Source organism: Sycon ciliatum, chromosome 12 (genome assembly GCF_964019385.1).
Source record: "Sycon ciliatum chromosome 12, ocSycCili1.1, whole genome shotgun sequence".
Lineage (NCBI taxonomy): Eukaryota > Metazoa > Porifera > Calcarea > Leucosolenida > Sycettidae > Sycon > Sycon ciliatum.
In genome coordinates, this window is record NC_088654.1 from 26,220,590 (window position 1) to 26,240,549 (window position 19,960).

Genomic DNA, 19,960 nt, shown 5'->3' on the forward strand with positions numbered 1-19,960 from the left:
ATCGTTATGGCGATATTGTTATAAGGGTAGGGCATTGTATACAAAAGTCAATGGAGTGATTTGGTTTGGCAGAAAAATATCGTTATAAGGGTAATATCGTTATAGAGGTTATCGTTATAAGGGTAGGTCGACTGTATTATCATATGACATCATTGTATTATCGTATGACATCATTGTATTATCATATGACATCATTGTATTATCAAATGACATCATCATTTTTGCATATGACATCATCACATATGTTTTGTATTGAGTAGGAAGGAGTGTCAACTAAGTGCTTGTAATGTAACTCAACACGGCATGACCCATAGAAAGATGATGTAATGTAATATGCTCAAACCAAGGCGCGCCTTCTGTATTCCCTTCGCATACTAACGCTTACGGTCTGTGCATTTATCATTCACAATCCGCCACGTTTAACTTAGGGGGAGGGGGGAGTGCTTGGCATAGCTGACGTTTAAATAGCTGGTTACATGTGCGATGATACTGTGCCTAACAGATTTGTTGGAATTCCTGTGTTGTTGTCTGCCTACTCACTTTGAAATGTAACCCCCATGCACACACACGGACCTAGACCGACCTTGGACAAGCGTACCGTGCCGCAGCAGCAGCCGCTATGGCATCCGCCGACGCCACCGACGTGATCAAGGGTCAGCGATACGACGAGATTGCTCAGCAGGTCGGTTGCCACGGATATGCGCCTCTGTTGGTTTGCATACACAGGAGGAGAGCTTGTTGTCACACTCATACCTCTCTTATCTGAGGCAGTCTCCCTAAATCCCCTGTGTTTTGTCCTTTCCCTTCTTTCTTTTTGTTCTCGACACGTTTTCCATGTTTTCCAGGAGGGCCGTAAAAAAAATCGTAGTCGCATTGGCTTGAGTAATGTACATCCTTCAAAGCGGTGAACCCCTTGATAGGCGACACGCCTCTGGGTCATCCTAATAAAGATATTCAGCTTCTTTTCAATCCACTGTGACCGGGGTGAAAATAGCTGGTCCAGCTCGGATAAATGACTGCATTTCAAACCTGTTCTGTATAATATTGTGAACACCATGTGTGTGCATTTTTCTTCAGGCTATCAAGAAGCAGCGTATCAACCTGATGGATGGGACGCACAAGGTACTAGTATGCACATGACAGCTGTACATGTACAGTGAAAGCTGTCTAAGGCGACCGCTCAAGGGACCTGCAAAACGTAGTCGCTGTGTACAGGTGGTCTCCGTATCCAGAGTCATTTGTTGACTGGAAATAACATCCCGTGGTCCTATTTGTAGTGGTCCTCTGAGACAGGTGGTTGCCTTATCAGAGTGATCACCTTATCAGAGTGGTCTCCTTATCAGAGTGGTCACCTTGACAGGCTCTACTGTACTTCTTCGGAGCTAGTCATTGCGCAATGGATCATTCTTATCGGACACCACCATCGTCTTGTATTTAGAATATCTGAACCCGGCCTGGTATCATAGAGTGTGCACGGTAATGGGTCAGCTGTCGAGAATCGGCAGGAAAGAGGCCAGATTGAATGGACATTCCAAGCACACTGCACTCTCCTGATTGCGTCTAGCAGCGGCCACTCTAATGTGCAGATGTGATTACTACAGTACAGTATTTCACTGTCTTAGGTGTGGTGCTGTGTAGCCCAAACAAAGCCACACCATTCAAGTAATGCTTGCATCTGGGGAGGTCCCTTAAAACCACACATCCGTTACTGCAGTGCTGGGCATAGTGTACCGGCATCACGTCGCTGTCGGACTCAACGAGGTTCCTCAGCATAGCTACATGGGGAATCCCGGATATCTAGTTTCTTACAAACGAAAACAGTTCTAATGATGTCACTTCTGTACTAGGACAGCTCAGGTGTGAAAACACTGCTCAGAATTTGAAATTGGCTGCATGCGAGTTTTCTACACACAGAACCAACTGCAACATGATGAACAGTGAATACTCGTCACACACTGGCAATGCCCTCTTTGTTTCTCCTCCATTGTTCCTCTAGATCATCACATTGGAGAAAGGGTTCAACTCAACGTCAGCCGATATGCTAGATGCCCTCTTCACCATTCTCGGCATTGGACAGTCCTGCAAGAAGCTCTTTGCCATCTGGGTGGTTTCCAGAAATCTTGGTAAGCTGTTGGTCGTGGACATGTGTGAGTGGAGTGTTTGTGTGTGTGTAGGCGTTCGTGTAATAAAGTGCGAGCTTTTAAGATGGCGACATGGCATTGCTGATGCACGCGAGGCTGAGATGAGAGGTGTAGAGGGGGAGAGGGGGAGAGAGAGAGAGAGAGAGAGGGGGGGGGGGGGGCTTTGGCGCTGAAAGTGTACTCACTTCTACATCCATCGTTGGTGCTGATTTCACTTTCTAGAACTGTGCTAATTCATGATCTGTGATGTCACCTTCAGAACATCATTCTCTTTCTCTCTGTACAAGCTTTACACGTTGTCCTGAGTCATCATTTTACAACTCATACACATGTCACCTTGTCACTCTTGTTGCAGAGATGCCGCTAACGGCCAATCAGAAGCCACTGGAGTTTGTACGCAACTGGCCGGAGCTGCTGATCCGTTTCCATGCCAACGATGAGTCGGGTCAGCCGGACATGCCGTCGGTGCACATGAAAAGAGAACCGTCCTGTACCAAAGATGAAGAAGAAGAGGTATGGTGTGTGGCAATAGTCAATGTGGTATTGCGGCATGCTACTGCACTCCAATGATTCCACAAATACTTGTAGTTGTACTGTTCAGCGGTTTTTACAAGTGCGTTTGATGCCTCATAAGTGACTGCGGTGACACAGTTAGATTTCCTGATATAATTATAGTGTGCCCACGCGTGTGTATACGTGTGTGTATGATTGTGCACATGCTTGCGTGTGTATGTGTGTGTGTGTGTGTGTGTGTGTGTGTGTGTGTGTGTGTGTGTGTGTGTGTGTGTGTGTGTGTGTGTGTATGATTGTGCACATGCTTGCGTGTGTATGTGTGTGTGTGTGTGTGTGTGTGTGTGTGTGTGTGTGTGTGTGTGTGTGTGTATGTGTGTGTGCGTGCATGTATGTATGTATGATTGTGCGTGTACATGGTGCGCGCGTACCGGTATGCATTTCTCAGATTGTCGACCCAGTGGCCACTAATCTACTGTATGAAGAAGCTAACCAGCGTGTGACCAGCGGTCTCTACATTGCTAATGAACAAGACCTCATCAACCTAGCTGGTATTGCTGTTCAGGTAAGATCTATGCACTATGTGTATGTTGGGTTTTTTAAATATTTTTTATTATTGAAAAACCACAAACCTTCAGACATGTGAATGTGCACATGATATACACTGTACACACGTATGTATCGAGAAGGCAGCACGGAAACGGCAGTGGTGGCGAGGCCTGGGCAGCTCGTCCGACCGTGGGTCTCGGAGTCAACACTGGGTGGTGTATGCTATATACAGCAGCTATGTAAGACTCTCATGCACAGTATTGCAGTATTTCTCTACACTTGTCACACCCATGCAATTAGGTGGTTTTCCGCCCATCTGTCTGTCCTTTTGTCTGTCCGTCCATCCGTCTGTCTGTTTGCCCGCCCGCCTCTCTATCTGTATGTTAACCGTCCATGCATCTTTATCTGTTCGTCTTTTTGTCTGTCTATCTGTCTGTCCGTCCGTCTGTCCGTCTGTCTGTTTGCCCGCCTGCCTCTCTATCTGTATGTTATCCGTCCATGCATCTTTGTCTGTTCATTTTTCTGTCTGTCTATCTTTCTGTCTGTCTATCTTTCTGTCCGTCTATCTGTCTGTCCATCTGTCTGCTCGTCTGCTCATGTGTTTTTCTGTTCATCTGTCCATCTGTATGTTTGTTCATCTGTGTGTTTGTATGCATTGTGATGTGAACTTGCAGATCAGCTATGGTGATCACAATGACATAATGCATCGGCAAGGATTCCTCAAGTGAGTGTGTGCAGCTGTCAGCTAAAAACAACACACTGTGTTGAATGACGTGTAATGTGTGTGTGTGTGTGTGTGCGTGTGTGTGTGTGTGTGTGTGCGTGTGCGCGCGTGTTGGTGTAGTAATTTCCGTGCATGCATGGGTGCCTGCATCGTTTTGTTCATGTTTCCGCCCACACAACATGGAGGTATGTCTCAATGCATGTGTTTGCCAATTTGTCCCTTTTATCGCCCTCCCAGTAACAACATGCACAAGTTCTTCCCACCCCAATTGCTCTCGCAAGCCAGCAAGAAGAAGACGGCACACTTGGAGCAGATGATCTTGCAAACACATCGCCAGGTCACCGCCAGGAACTTACCGGATGATACGGTTAGTTGGCCAGCCATGATGTAAACAAAAAAATGTGGAGTTGCCCCATGTGTACCCCCCCCCCCCCCGCGCACGCGCGATGGTACATATTTTACTTGAGTTAGAAAGCATTTCACCCTCTGACCCTGGTGGACGTTTTGCAACATGAGTTATCAACATCCATGTAGCTCTCCATCCGCCTGCTCACTGTATGGGTCTGCACCCTTTCTGCTCTGCTCATGTGCCGCTCAAACCCCGCTGTTTCTAACTGTGTTGTGTTCTGCAGGCTGAGCAGTTGTTGTATTTGAACTATTGTCGTCGATGGCCGGTCTACGGGGCGACATTCTTCAATGGACAACTTCTGACAGGCGTGAGTATTCCTGCACTTAGAGAAAACAAGATCCCAAACATAATAAATACATGAACACGTAAGATTTACATCAAAATCACACGCATACATACACCAGGGTTCTAGCCAAAGGGGGATGGGGGGGGGGGGGGTGCAGCGCCCCCTACTCTGTTTGCGCGCCCTCCCTGCGAAAAATTGCCGCCCCCTACCCATTTTCGTGTTTTTCATGCATAGATGGTTCATAAAGGCACATTTGTCTGGGGTGAAGTCAGGGATTCGCCCCATACGTTGCATTTGGCGTGGCAAGACAATATTGGAAAGTGGAAAAATGGGACATAGGGTAACTGTTTCCCATGCCCACCCCCCCTACTATTTTGACCTGGCTAGAACCCTGATACACACACTACACAGATGGCTTACTCCAAGTGCATGTGCTGTAAGTGAATGACTTGTCATGCGTAGACTATACGACTGTGGTGTGTGTGTTGTAGAAAACACGCAAGAAGATCACTCCCACTGAACTGGTTTCTACTTATTATTATTATTATTTATTCTTCTTTTACTAGGGAATTCCCAACAGGCGTCAGCGCCTTTTTACAGGGAACTCTACTTGATCCTCTTGGCTTGTTGGATACTGTTTTTCCTCTTTTCTTATGTGTGTGTGTGTGTTTGTGTGCCAGCTAGTTCGGTTGGTGGGTACACTTATGCCAGATAGTGTTGGGCCTGTTGCCAACGGGTTCGGCTGCTTGAAGGTGTATTGTTGTACCTACCACCTTTGTTGGTTTCAGGGTTCATATACTTTCTATTTGAAGTATACATACCTGTTAACCATGGACTGCTTCTGGCTAGATTAACTCTTGTGTAATCAATGGTGCTAGTGAAGCTTATATCAGATCCACTCTGATTTAGCCACCCACACTAGTAGCAAGTATTACCTTCACTGGGGGCAGGGGTACCTGCAATTGGATCCCGGGACGGATACCCTGATGCCGTCAATCCTTTTTCTGCACCTTGTCCTCACCCACTTACTGAGGTGTGGTGAGCCCATAAGTGGGATCATTTCAAGTCCACCCTAGTTTGGGGATTTGAGGGGGTGTCGGCCGCTGGGTGGTTCAATGGCCAATTGAGTCATCTTTCCAAGATTCCTTTTGAGTCTCTCTCCCCTCTCCCGGGGAGACCCACGTGACCAGTTTTGGCAGTGAGCAAGTACAAGTGTTTGTGTGTGTGTGTGTGTGTGTGTGTGTGTGTGTGTGTTTGGCTTACAGGCGACTAAGACAGCAGAGATGACGCAGCCAGTTCATGTTGCAATTAACGTGGACGGCGTTCACCTGATGAGAGCCCAGGATATGGTATGACTAGAATGATTAGAAGTCCAGCGTTACTAGTCCAGCATTACCAGTACAACAGAACAGTTGGTGTGGCGGCAATTGTTCAGGTTGCTGGCTATGGGGGGGGGGGGGGGAGGGATAGAAAGAGGAGTAAGTGGTGCTGGACCTCAATCTTAATGAAGAAGTGGAAAGCATGACTTGAACAACATACAGGATGCAACCGCTGATCCTCTTACCAGGCAGGGCAATCATGGAAAATCTCACCTGTTAGTGTTGCTCACTAGCCACTAGTGATTAAAGTCGTTAGTCCACGAAATTTGCAATATACCACTACGGTACCAGCAAGAGTAGGTAAGTTGGCGTAGAACAACAGCTATGCAAAGCCATGACCATCTCCGCTTCACTTAGGAAGGCAGTATAAGCACCATTCATACCTCGACATTGCCTTGGAGTGGAAACAAATTCACCATGAGTTTTCCAATTCGCTACAATCGATCTCGGGATGATGATCATGTCTTCTTCGTCACCACTGCAGCCTGGACAGCCTTCGGGAAGACATGTGTCACTTTCCTGCTCCACGGATTCCTAGATCTAGATTTGGTTACCGTTAGGGAACGAAATAGAGCTGCAAAACACCAAAGCTATTGTGTTCTTCCATTCAATTACACTGCTGAGCATGCACAGCATGGTGACAGCTAATCAGTACGCACGTCCAGCCCAATTTCCAAATATGGAAGGTGTTATTTATGAAATTTGACACGGTTCCTCTTCTCTGATCGGCTCGAGACATAGCTCATCGGAATCAGTGCCCAATTCTCCTTCAGACGAGCCATACCTATTTTGTTTATGCGATTACATCATCAGTTAATTATGATTACATCATCAGCTAATTATGATTACATCATCAGTTAACTATGATTACATCATCAGTTAATTATGATTACATCATCAGTTAACTATGTTGAGATGCTTTAGCGGAGTTGTGGCACCGCGTTGCACTTGCACTAGCGACTCACGCTGCATACACAGAACCCATTAGAAAATCCGCTGATTCACGCTGTACACCTGGCGCGCATTACAAAATCCGCTGACTCACGCCATGAAACCACTTGCAGAACCCCTCTATAGTCAACCCCAGTGCCCTTTGTGCTGTTTGTGACTTGACTACCTCGTACCCAGACACTTATTTTTGGAAACAAGTTTCTATACTTCCAATGGGAGAATCCGACTTGGCGCACTTCTAATCACTACAACTCAAGAAAGGCCGGGCCGGTTTGAATAATACTTGCAGATTGCCTATGTACTACGCATGGGAGAATCGAATGAGACCAAAATTCGAAGCAATAGAAGCAAGTTTGGAAATTGGGTGTAGTCACTACTGCTGTGTGCCCCCTGCTTGCTTGCATACAGGTGTTTCTCGGCTCGTTCTTCTTCTCCCACATCACCTGGAGCACAGACTCTACACTTGGTCACCTGACTATGACCAAGAACGCCGTACGCCCGTCACCGGCCACCACACCCAGCAGTGCCGCCACGTTGAATGCAGTGACAGACGCACGACAGCTGAAGGTGCAGATACGCGAGGTGGCGCTCGTCGACACGCTGCTGCTGAAACTCAACGCCAAGTTTACGGAGGTAATGCATGCGTTGTACACTTACAACCGTATTTCCCCCGATGATGAGTCGCACACGGTTATAAGTCACGCCCCCTTTTTTCAGATTTGAGCCGTATTGCTTTAATGCATGCACAGCCACTGGCCATGAAAATCTGTTGTTGCTTGCTGTGTTGTATGGGCGGAGCACAAAGACACAGTATGTCACACACGATTGTAAGTTGCACCCGCTTCTTTGCCCGAGAAATTTAGTGTAAAAAGGTGCGACTTGTATTCAGGGAATACGGTTTGTGCTGTCGTTTGTTTGGGCTACTCAACCTCGTAGACGTGCACATGTTGCGGTTGTAGTGACTGCTCTCATACATGCTTGCCATTGTATACGTGTACGTGTGATAGTGATCATGATATTGATAATGATCGTGAGAGGAATTGCCAGAGTGATCACATTCTCCATGTGTTGATGCCCTGTCTAGATAACATCCAAGGCTGGACAGAGTGCACAAGATGCCTGGTCTAAGCAACCGGCCGTTCCTGCGGCCGAGGTGCAGAAGTGGCGCCGTCGCTACGATCAAGAGGTATCCAGCCGCAGTCGCATCACACAGACAGTGGGGTGAGTCGGGGCGGGGGGGGGGGGGGGATGACAGATAACGTATGCTCAATTCTCTCAATGCTTTTGTAACTAATTTGAAACTGTCCACCTCTCCACACTACGCTTTTGGCTGGGTTTCGAAATATTTTGAGTGGCCGAGTTCGTCGCAGCTTCTGAGTTGTTGTAACTGTTGCGAAATGGCAGAGAACTCATACTTCTCTCGATGCAGAGAACTCATACTTCTCTCGATGCAGAGAATGCATGCTTCTCTCGATGCAGAGAACTCATACTTCTCTCGATGCAGAGAATGCATGCTTCTCTCGATGCAGAGAACTCATACTTCTCTCGATGCAGAGAATGCATGCTTCTCTCGATGCAGAGAACTCATGCTTCTCTCGATGCTCTTGTAACTGCTGCTGATGTGCCTGTTCTTTGTACTGCAACAGTAGCCGGTACCACGCCAAGGCGTAGCACCCGGTCCGGTCCGGTCACTCAGGCCATGGCCAGACCATATTTCGAAACGGTTGACCTACCCAATCCATGCACACCGGTACATGCAGATCTTGGGTTGAAAAGCAGGCAGTCCCTAGTTGAAATAATGTTAACTTTCCGTTCAAGTATCTCGTTTGGCCGGATCACCTGAAATCTCAGTGCTACGACCCTGCATGTCACACACTGGATCCATGCCATTTAACCCCCAGCTTTCTACCCTTTCCACACATGTGCACGCATATACATTTCACATACACTTCTTCTCTCTCTCTCTCTAACCGAACCTCTCCTTTGCCTTGTTATCAGGAAGAAACTTCCATTTGGATTTGCGAACTAGAACAACCATCACCACCATCTTGTTGGAGAAGAAATGAGAATGGGCGGCTACATAAACTGGGCAGAGGGATGTCTGGGAATACGATGGCAAACAGAAGTAGCAAAATAGAAGTAGCGCTGATTGGTGGCATGTTTGCAAAGCTGATATCCTGCAGGCAGCTGCACACCGTGATCAAACTTGTTATGTGTAAGAACCAATATTCTAATCGTGACAATGAATTCTCTAGGGAAACCTATACAATGTGATGAGGCACACTTTCTAACTGTCAATCTGCTTGTTTATCCATCTGCCTGGCTGCCTGGCTGGCTGCCTGCCTGCTTGCCTTGCCTGCCTGGCTGCCTGGCTGCCTGCCTTCCTGCCTATCGTATGGCTACAATATATTGATGCCACAGGTCAACACCAAGTCAGTCATCCATCTCTTGCCTGGCAAGAGATATCAGCTTGAAATACTCCCAGGTTAGTTAGCCTGTGTGTCCAGCATCACGTCATGGCTTTGATCTGATTCTATGCAGAACAGGGGGGGGGGGGGGGGTGGGGTGCAGTACAATAGTTCTTTTGTTTGACTTCTTGTGCCATGCAGTAGCCATCTGCCCGACTGGTCAAGGCTTTGACCAAGCCATTTTCAGTAAAGCAACCCTGACCATGCTTTGGTTGTGCAATAGGGACGCAACTATGCATGGGTATGGGAAGTAGTTGTCAGTAGCATGCCTATGGCCTGTGTTGGCAAGACCACCTTCAATCTCGATTCTCGATTCTAGAGGATGTGTGTAACACACCCAATGCCATTGGTTTGGTTTTGTCCCCCCCCCTCCCCACAAAAAAAACAACGCTACGAAGTACAGTCGTCCCTCTCTAATCCGGCACTTTATAATCCAGCACCCTCGATAAACCGGCACAATTTTCAGTAGCCAAATGTCCTCTTCATGCACATTGCAGCAGTAGATCAGATTTGTTAATCCAGCACCCTCCCTAATCCAGCAGATTTTCGTGGCACAAATGGTGCCGGATTATAGAGGGACCACTGTACCTCGTGTATTTGACATCAGATCACCCCCCCCCCCCCTCCCCTACAGTAGGGAATTAAGGAGCCCCCCCCCCCCACAACAAGCTAAACAATGTGTTGCTGTATCTGGGTCTGTTCTCCATGGTATACGTACTGTCTACACCGTCCTCCGCTGGAGAAAATGTAGTAATTGTTTTCTTTCTCCTGCAGTCCTCGCCTGGCCAGCACTTGCAAGCGTGGAGCAATCTCTGTACTGAGGTAAGTAATGTCCTGGAGATTGGAAAGCCTTCGTAAAGAGAGCATTAATGATAGGTGGTGCAATTTCGAATAACATCCAGGCCAGAAAGTCACCAAAATTTATTGACATAAACGCTCGATGGAAACAAACATCTGTCCTAAACGTGCCAGGCTAGAAGCAAAGGTTTAAAAGTGCCGGTGTGTTTGTCATGTAACATTGCATGCACAGCACACCTGTACACTAAAACCTGGTGTAAGCGACCTCTGGGTTTAGCGACCACCTGCTCGTAACGACCGTCTTTCCGTGCAACGACAGTTCTACACAGACACTGTGGGACCTGGTTCTAAAGACCACCTGGCTTTAACGGCCGCTTTTGCTTGCACGGTGGGGTGGTCACTTAAACCAGGCTTTACTTTGTGAAAGTACAAGCATAGAATAAGAATGAAGACGCTGAAATCTTGAACATTGGAACCTCGCTACGATTCACTAACCTGAATCGATTCTCAGCATTACTCTAGTCTGTATCTTTTGAAGGCAAGTGTAACCTTGGCCTGAGGTTACAATTACATTCACAGGAGCATAAACTCCCCAGCCCCCAGCCAGGCACCAGTTCCAACCATGACAAGACGTTGAGATCAAAACTGCAACTCTCAAGTCCAAAACATTCTCTCCAAGCAAAAGGAAAAACCAGCATCATAACAGAGCGAGCCAGCGAAAAGATACGCATGCGTGTGTGCCTGTGAGTGTGTACAAATGACGTATGCATACATGTCATGAAGTAGAGTCACATTCATAGCTACAATCAAGAGTGGAAATATTACTACGCCAAACGGAACATGTGCAACATGTTACACCTCCCCCCTCGTTACAGAGGGAACGATAGTGACCGAAAGTTACAAAGCTTAGAGCATATCCGTGATAGCTTTCTACATGAGAAAATTAAATACTGGAAAGTGAAATAGTGTGGCGCAAGTATGGTACAAGTGTAGTTAATCGGTGTGAGGTATAATGGAAAGTTTAGAAACTACTAATGCTATGTAAGTGGACTGTGAAACAGCAAGTGAAATGCTCGACATTATTCATACTAACCTAACAACAGGTAGGACTGTGTGAAATATGTGTATTTCTGAACTAAGAATGTACAATTTCTCAATAATCACACTGTACAGTCATAGACACTCACTGAGCAAACCTTGCTGGCGGCTGAATGTTTGCACGGTTCCGCAGATCATAGTGGTGCACAACAGGCACAGGTGCATGATTCAGTGCTGCGGCTGGTGGCGGCACCGGCGCAGCAGCAATTACTGGTGCAGGTGGCGCCTGCACTGGAGCCGGGATTGGTACTGGTTGCATATTATACTCAACATCAGGCATGTAGTCGGCAATAGAAGTCGGAGGCGAGTTCGGTACGAGCTCATTGGCACTTGCAGGCAGATCAGAGCCAGTCCAAGCCTTCAGACGGTCAACGTGAACAGTCTGGGTCGTGCCGGATTTGTCAGCTATCCGAAGTACTACATCGTCAACACGTTCTAGCACAGTGTACGGGCCTTTCCAAGGTCGATGGAACTTGGAAGTCGTACCTGGTTTGACGGCAGGAGAATGCAACCGAACCATGTCACCAACGTTGAGTTTCGGTTGTTTAGCGTGCTTGTCATAGTGGGCCTTCTGCCGTCGTTGAGCTGTTGCTCCAGCATCACGGGCATGCGTGAACGCTCGTTGTAGATTGCGCCGTAAGTTGATAACATACGTGTTCACATGGGAGCGCTCAGAGTCTGGTGACTGAAACATCACATCAACAGGCAGGTGTATTTCATGACCTAACATGAGCATCGCTGGCGTCTCCTTGGTCGAGGAGTGCACACTAGACCGATAGGCCAGCAGACAACGTTGCAGATGACGGTCCCAATTGGTGTGGTGGTCGTCGACGTGAGCAGCCAGCATTTGCTCAAGTGTGCGATTCATCCTCTCGACTAAGCCGTCACTCTGGGGCCGGTATGCTGTTGTACGTGACTTTCTGATATCCAACAACTGACAGATCTGCTGGAATAACCTCGACTCAAATTGCGCACCACGGTCAGAGTGCAGCTGGTATGGAATACCATAACGACAGAAGAAGCCGTCAACAAGGACATGTGCTACTGTTTCAGCAGTAATATTCGGTACAGGAAACGCTTCTGGCCACTTAGTGAAATAGTCACAAATGACGACTAAATACTTGTTACCGCTAGGCGTAGTAGGCAGTGGGCCCATAATATCAATAGCAACTTTCTCTAGCGGGAATGATGGGCGGTCTTGGACAAGCGGGGCTTTGGCCTTTGGTAGCGGTGCTTTGCGGCTCTCACAAATATCACATGCTTGGCAAAATTCACTAACTGCAGACGACATGAAGGGCCAATAACACCGCTTGCGAAGCTTGTCTTGTGTTCGCTCAATACCTAAGTGGCTTCCAGAGACATCAGCATGCACAGACTGAAGCATGCGGGATTGCAGAGACTGTGGTACAACAAATTGTAGGTACGGTGTGTCGCTATTCTCGGGGTGGTAAACCCGGTACAACACTCCATCAACCAGTCTTAGACGCTTCCACTGGCTCCATAATCGTATCAATGCAATAGACGCACCGTGCATGGCAGAATCACTACGCAGGGGCCTGTCAAGTAATGCCTCCTGCCAGCCGATCATTGTACTCACATCTGCATCTTCTAATTGAGCTCTGCGCAACTCTTCAACAGTGAAAGACTCACACCAATTGGGTGGCGACACTTCAGCATTGACTGTTACAGGATTACTATCAGGACTAGCGCTAGACAGGTGATTGACAACAATATTCTGCTCACCTACTCTCTGCTCGGGCGTTGGCGTCGGTGAGGTTGCGGTAGCCGGGCTGTGGTAGCGGAGTCTTGACAAGGCGTCTGCATTGACATGCTGCTTCCCGGGCCGATGTGTGACGACGTAGTCGAAGACGGCCAAACGCTCAATCCACCGGGCTAGAAGACCGTCCACTTCCCGGAACGAATGTAGCCAGATGAGCGCTTTGTGATCAGTTCGCAATGTGAACTGATTTCCAAGTAGGTAATGGCGGAAATGTGCAGTAAATGTGACAACAGCAAGCAGCTCCTTGCGTGTACTGCCCATGTTACGTTGGGATCTCGTTAATGCTTTGCTGGCATAGGCAATCACTACTTCCTCACCGTGACTATTGACTTGCGAGAGAACAGCTCCCATGGCGAGATCTGACGCATCAGTGTCCAGGATGAAGCGCTTTGCAGGATCAGGATATGTTAGAACAGGTGACTTGACTAGTCGGGACTTCAGTTCAGCAAATGCCTGTTCACACTCATGTGTCCAGTTGAAAGTGGCATTCTTCTGGGACAAACGGTTCAGGGGCTCTACAATTTCTGAGAAATGTGGCACAAAGCGGCGATAGTACGATGCGAAACCAACAAAGCTACGCACCTCTTTCAGTGATGTTGGGGATGACCAGTCTTGAACAGCCGTGAACTTGCTTGCATCCGGTGCCACACCTTGCTCTGAGAATAAGAATCCCAGGTACGTGACTGAGGACTGAAGCAGTGAGCACTTCTTGGGCTTGATCTTGAGGCCAGCTTGACGAAGACGACTGAATATTGTTTGCAGACGACTCATGTGTTCCTCAATCGTTGATGAGAACACGATAATGTCGTCCAAGTAGACCAGACAGATATTGGGTACTAGGTCACCAAGGACCCGGTTCATGAGGCGTTGAAAAGTTGCCGGTGCGTTACACAGGCCGAACGGCATACGGTTCCACTCGAATAATCCGAACGGTGTCACAAACGCCGACTTAGCTTTGGCAGCTTCATCTATCTCCACCTGCCAATAGCCAGCTGCGAGATCTAAGGTAGAGAAGTAGCGTGCACCAGCCATAGCGTCGATAGCATCATCCACACGAGGAAGGGGAAAGGCATCCTTCTCGGTGATACTGTTCAACTGCCGGTAGTCGATGCATAGCCGGATAGATGAGTCAGGCTTGCGTACGACAACTATCGGAGCAGCCCAAGGGCTTCTGGATGGAGATATAATCTCATGATCAAGCAGTTGATCAACGTGCTGCTTTACCTCGACTCGTTGACTGAGAGGAATTCGGCGGGGTGGCTGTCTCTTAGGCTGATCAGATGTAGTCTGGATGTTGTGTGTTACTACATCAGTCTTCCCAAGGTCGAATTGTCCCTGCGAGATGACATCGGCATTGTCGTTGAGCACAGTAGCTATAGCAGACTGCGCTTGCGGATCGAGGTGACGTAAGTCAAATAGATCGTCTGGCTCGGAAGGTGAGCAGCTCTCTTCCTGTACTGCGCTACAGCTATGCTCGTCAACAGAGGCAGCATGCGTAGGCGAATCATTGAGATCATCGTCAATGTAAATATCAGAATCAAATTCAGCAATTTGATAATTCTTCGGGACAGTTGTGGAATGAGGAAGAAAATTTTGTAGGCGAATCCAAACACGGCCAGCAGAGTCAGGAGTAGCCACCACACGTGACATAGCAGTGCTAAACTTGGAAATAAACTTCTCTGAGGGTGAAACAAAACCAGCAGAGCTAGGTAAATGATTATCATCGGTACGCAGCTGAGCTTGAACAATGACTTGTGTATACGCTGGTACAGTAACCGAATTAGCAAGATGAACACGGCAGACTACAGGATTAGCATTATGGGTGGGCTCTAGGGGTACATCGACACCGCATGCATCGAGCATGTTGCGACCGAAATCAATTGTGCAGCCATGAGATTGCAAGAAGTCAATGCCGATTAGCACATCGGGCATAATGTCAGCAACAATGACTCTGTGGCGTACAGCAAGCTTGCCAGTTGCTAACAATACGACAGCTTCCCCGAGCACAGGGACAGAAGAATTATTTACCGCTTTAAGAACAGTATTAACGGGTGAGATAGATAAATGAACATTGTGATGAGAGAGAGACTTAGCAAAGCTGGTGCTCAACAACGTTACGCAACTGCCGGTGTCCACAAGCATGTTGGCTGGTACAGCCTCGACCGTGCCTTGGATCTGCACCGTGCTGTCGGACTGTGTTGCAAGACACGACAGAGGCAGGACAATCGAGCTGTCTGGACACTCGGCTGGAGTAGTTGTGCAGGCCTGACAAGTTGTCTCAGTAGGTAAGCAGACAGCCTCATGACACACCGAACACGGTTCACTCTGCTTACCGGTACATGGGTCCATTGGGGAGGTTGCTGACGGCGGACCCTGGCTGTCAGCGACGCTCAGTTTCCCCGACCGCGTCCACGACCCCGGTGACCACCACGGTTAGCCGGTGTGTATCTCTGGTGCGGACAGTCAGGTGCGAAATGCATTGTGCTGTCGCACACATAGCACCGCTTGGTGTCACCATCTCCACTCCGATGCAGATTAGTTGGCCTCTCCAGCGTGAGCCTGGAGATCTTGTCCTCCAGGGCTGCCATCCTCGACAGCAGGGCGTTGAGTGTAGGGTCACTGGGCTGAGATTGCACCGCACATATAACTGGGCTAGCTGCCTGCTGCTGCTGGTCTGCCTCCAGGATGCACTGAAAATGCATAGCCCGTCGGAGTGCATCATCCAATGTTGGTGGGTCCGTGCCACGAACATGCAGGCGCAGGTCCCTGCTGTCAAGGCCGGCTACAAAGGTGTCGCGCGCCAGGGTATCCTGCACTGCTCCAGCTACCGTGGGGTACGCCCGTCTACTGAGCCTGCGGACGACTTCCGCAAAATCCGACAGGGACTCGCCACGAATTTGCCGGCGTGACTGCAGCTCTGCTCTGAACGTGGGGATGAAGTTTGCGTCGCCGAATCGCTGTTCAAACGCCTGCAGCAGCTGGTCGAATGGGCCTGTCCTCGTATGGGCTTCCAAACTTTGGAAGTAAGACAGTGCGTGGCCGGTGAGGTACAACCCAATGTACCTGCTTTGGTCTGCCGGTGTCCAGTTGTTTGCATTCGCGACGAGGCGAAAATGGCCAATCCATGACGTCCAGTCGGCGTTGCGCTCGCCAGAGAATTTCTCTGGCGTGGCCCATACCCGCATCTGCTGTTGTGGACGTGCTGGTTGTTGCGCTGGGCCCGGTGGTGGTGGTGGAGGGGGCGGAGGAGCGCCACCTTGCTGAGCCATCTCTACACGATCAGTCTTCCACAAATAATTTTGGTACGCGTGCTCTCACAAGACGTGGAATTCGAATTCGCTGCCACCACGTGTAACCTTGGCCTGAGGTTACAATTACATTCACAGGAGCATAAACTCCCCAGCCCCCAGCCAGGCACCAGTTCCAACCATGACAAGACGTTGAGATCAAAACTGCAACTCTCAAGTCCAAAACATTCTCTCCAAGCAAAAGGAAAAACCAGCATCATAACAGAGCGAGCCAGCGAAAAGATACGCATGCGTGTGTGCCTGTGAGTGTGTACAAATGACGTATGCATACATGTCATGAAGTAGAGTCACATTCATAGCTACAATCAAGAGTGGAAATATTACTACGCCAAACGGAACATGTGCAACATGTTACACAAGCTCCGAGTTACTGTGGACAGCTGGTATGAAGAAACATGGGTATTTCATGGTAGCCCTCCTATTCACGTGCTCTCTTCTGTTTGTTGTTTCATTACTCCTGGCAGCTTGGTCTATTCATGGAACCTGAGGACATGCAAGCGGCACAGATGTTGCTGGCTAATGAGCCGGTGGATTTCAGGCGTTTGGTTCTCTGGTGAGATTTCACATACATGCATGTACAGTACACACACCAGGGTTCTAGCCAAGGGGGGGGGGGGGGGTAGCCCCCCTCCCCTCTTCTTGTTTTGGGCCATGAAAAAGGGAGGAAATCTAAGAGTCCCTCCCCCTAGATCAGGTATTCTTTATAGGAGGCTGGGTTACCTGTGGAGCAGCTGGGTTGGTGGAAAAGTCTGTTTGCTGTCGAATGCTGTAGACAAGAGAACAATAATGTGAACCTTACCACGGTGATTATCCATGTGATGTCAGAGGTCATGCCTCTACACGTATACCGGTACGTGCTACAATTTGTACACATTTCATCCGTATTTGGCGAAATTGCTCAGACGTTTCTTCCATTTTTGGGACTATTGGTAGTGGTTCCGTGAACCTGGATATCATGTATGGTCTCTCCTCTCCACTACAGGTGGTCTTCTCAGTCGTCACGCCGATGGTTGTTCTTACTAGATGACGATGCTGTGCGCCGTCGTCAGAGGTACTGAAGAGCGTAATGATTGACGATGTGTCGTTGCACTTCTTTCATATTAGCTTGCATTGATCTGTTGTTGTTGTTGTTGTTGTTGTTTGAAATCTTTTATTCTCACGATGGCCTGTGGAGAAAGTAAGACCAATAAGAGAAAGTTGTTGTTGTTGTTGTTGTTGGTGGTGGTGCTGCTGCTGCTGTTGTGCTTTTATTTATAGTCGTTCAACCAAACAGGCATTGGTGCCTTCTCACAAGGAGATGACTTTATCTGTGGTGCTCTGATCCATGTCTCATTTATCCACAGTGCAAATTGCCCTCCGGCTCAGCTATCTTATCAGTCTGTGGAACATATTACTGGCTTACAGTCACTGACCTGAAATGTGTGTGTTTGTGTGCACGTGTGTCTACGCGTATGTGCATACGTGCCTGTGTGTGCATGTGCTTGTGTCCGAACCTGAATGTAAATGTCCATCATGCTATGGCAACCGCAGGGCTGTGAAGATGTTCCAAACGGTGGAAGCCACACCAGGAATGCTCTCCTCCAACCACCTCTCACAGCTACTGGAGCACATGTCAGCTACCACCGGTATACATCTACCACACTCGGGAAATATTGAGCGGTGTTTGAGCGGTAAGTAGGCCACCGAACTGCACGCTTTTGAGAGTGCGCGTCACAACTTTCAGATGTAGTTGTGCACTGCTGGATGAGCCCAATAACTTACAGAACACGTAGAGAAACCGTTTCTTGATGTTACAGGCGCTGAGTAGTGTCCAGGGAGAAAACCTTGATTCTAACGAAAGTGCAGAAATATGACCTGACTAGAGTGCTGACTCCATAGGTGAAACACGAATCACGTAATGTGGTGCAATTTATATTGAAAATGGCTTACGAAAGGTAGTAGTAATGGACAGGAACAGTGTTGAGCAAGCCACATTTGTATGTACATCTAAAACAAGCCTATTGGCTGTGTTATGTCCTGACCGGCTTTACAGATTTACACGCTCTGTGTACAACGTCCGGCTATCTACAGCTCAACTGTTACATTGGTAAGCAGTCATGATCTGGTGCCACCGGGGGGGGGGGGGGGGGCACTGTGTGTGCGTTTTTCTGTGTGCCCTGCCTGTCTATCTGTCTGTCTGTCTCCTTCACTCACTCTCTCTCTCTCTCTCTCTCTCTCTCTCTCTCTCTCTCTCTCTCCCACTCTCCTCTTCTCTCTCTCTCTCTCTCTCTCTCTCTCTCTCTCTCTCTCTCTCTCTCTCTCTCTCTCTCTCTCTCTCTCTCTCCTCATTCTTTCTAGCCTCCTTCCCTCCTTTGAGTCTTTTCCTTCTCATCTCGTGGGTTGGGAGAATGTCGATACTGCATCAGAATACCGTAGTCTTATGTTTCAAGCTTTCCTTGGGTGGCTTTTGTTCTCCACTTGGAGAACACGTCTACGGTGCTTCCGTCTTGTGTGATATGATGTGATGTATGCACGTGTGTGTGTGTGTGTGTTTGTGTGTGTGTGTGTGTGTCTACGTCTACATTCACATGTCCACCATGTTGCTGCTCAGATTGGCTGGCCATGACCGGTTGCCTTGCCGATAAGCCCTGGGAAACAATGCCACCACCCATTTCCAGCTAGACAAGTAGTTCTCTACCTTGGCAACATCAAAGCATTTGATCATCACCTGATAGCAGCATCAATCATTACCATGACAACAACATCAGTCATCCCCATGACAACACCAATGCTGCGGTAACACAAGCGTTACAATAGTAATGGCTAGGATTTGAGAAATGAACAATATTCATAATACATGCACTGAAAGTATATGTACATTCAGTCATTCATGTATTCTCATGACATTTCACAATTAGTATTCCAATTGGCATAAAATATGTCTGCATAGTTAGGCCAACTAGTCCAACACTATCATTAATTTTAAAAAGAATGTTGCATCTCGAAATTCGGAAACCCGGAATTTCATTATAGTTCATTTCATTGCTTTTTTGTGACGCCTGTATAAACTACAAGTATAAACTAAGGCGCGACAAACCCTATTATTAAACTTGAAAACTAAATGCTTTCTCACTTCATCTTTACCGTCCGGAAGTCGGAAACATACAACTCTCGGTTGTTGCAGCTCCCCTGTCTACCCTAATAACTGGTCCCCACTACACTAGGCCGATTTTTCAGCCGATTGTGGAATCGTAGGAAAAAAATCCTCAAATTCGGTGCGAAGAGTGCCTGGTGTGGACAGTGTTGTTGCAACGCGTTTCCGACAAATTTGTGTCGGTGGGTATAGGTCGATCTAGGTCCTACCCAGTCGACCGATTTCATGTCAGAGTCGGTATCGGATAGCCATTGGCGGACTATGCTCGGCCAATCGTCAAATTATGCTTTTGATTATGCCACAATTATGCCAACAAATATGCTGAATTATGCTCGGTTCCACTATGTATTCACGCTGTACATAGAGGATTGAAAAACCACGCATACACACACGGCCATGCCCTAAGCATATTTTTTGTCTAATCCG

General features: G+C 48.0%; 1 protein-coding gene across 1 annotated transcript in view; it reads left to right on the forward strand.

Annotated features, from left to right (window-relative positions):
- LOC135828514 (krev interaction trapped protein 1-like) overlaps positions 1-19,563 on the forward strand; it is a 29,224-nt gene extending 9,661 nt beyond the window's left edge. Inside the window, exons 12-29 of the mRNA XM_065340958.1 lie at positions 578-682; positions 1,078-1,122; positions 1,997-2,123; positions 2,497-2,654; positions 3,100-3,216; positions 3,875-3,924; positions 4,162-4,291; positions 4,557-4,640; positions 5,885-5,968; positions 7,358-7,582; positions 8,034-8,170; positions 9,371-9,434; positions 10,192-10,239; positions 16,866-16,954; positions 17,384-17,452; positions 17,932-18,071; positions 18,434-18,487; positions 18,992-19,563. Of these exons, the coding sequence (XP_065197030.1) occupies positions 578-682; positions 1,078-1,122; positions 1,997-2,123; positions 2,497-2,654; positions 3,100-3,216; positions 3,875-3,924; positions 4,162-4,291; positions 4,557-4,640; positions 5,885-5,968; positions 7,358-7,582; positions 8,034-8,170; positions 9,371-9,434; positions 10,192-10,239; positions 16,866-16,954; positions 17,384-17,452; positions 17,932-18,071; positions 18,434-18,487; positions 18,992-19,062 (1,797 nt within the window). The 3' untranslated portion in view covers positions 19,063-19,563. The remainder of the gene's footprint in view (positions 1-577; positions 683-1,077; positions 1,123-1,996; positions 2,124-2,496; positions 2,655-3,099; positions 3,217-3,874; positions 3,925-4,161; positions 4,292-4,556; positions 4,641-5,884; positions 5,969-7,357; positions 7,583-8,033; positions 8,171-9,370; positions 9,435-10,191; positions 10,240-16,865; positions 16,955-17,383; positions 17,453-17,931; positions 18,072-18,433; positions 18,488-18,991) is intronic.
- The last annotated feature ends 397 nt before the right edge of the window (positions 19,564-19,960 follow it).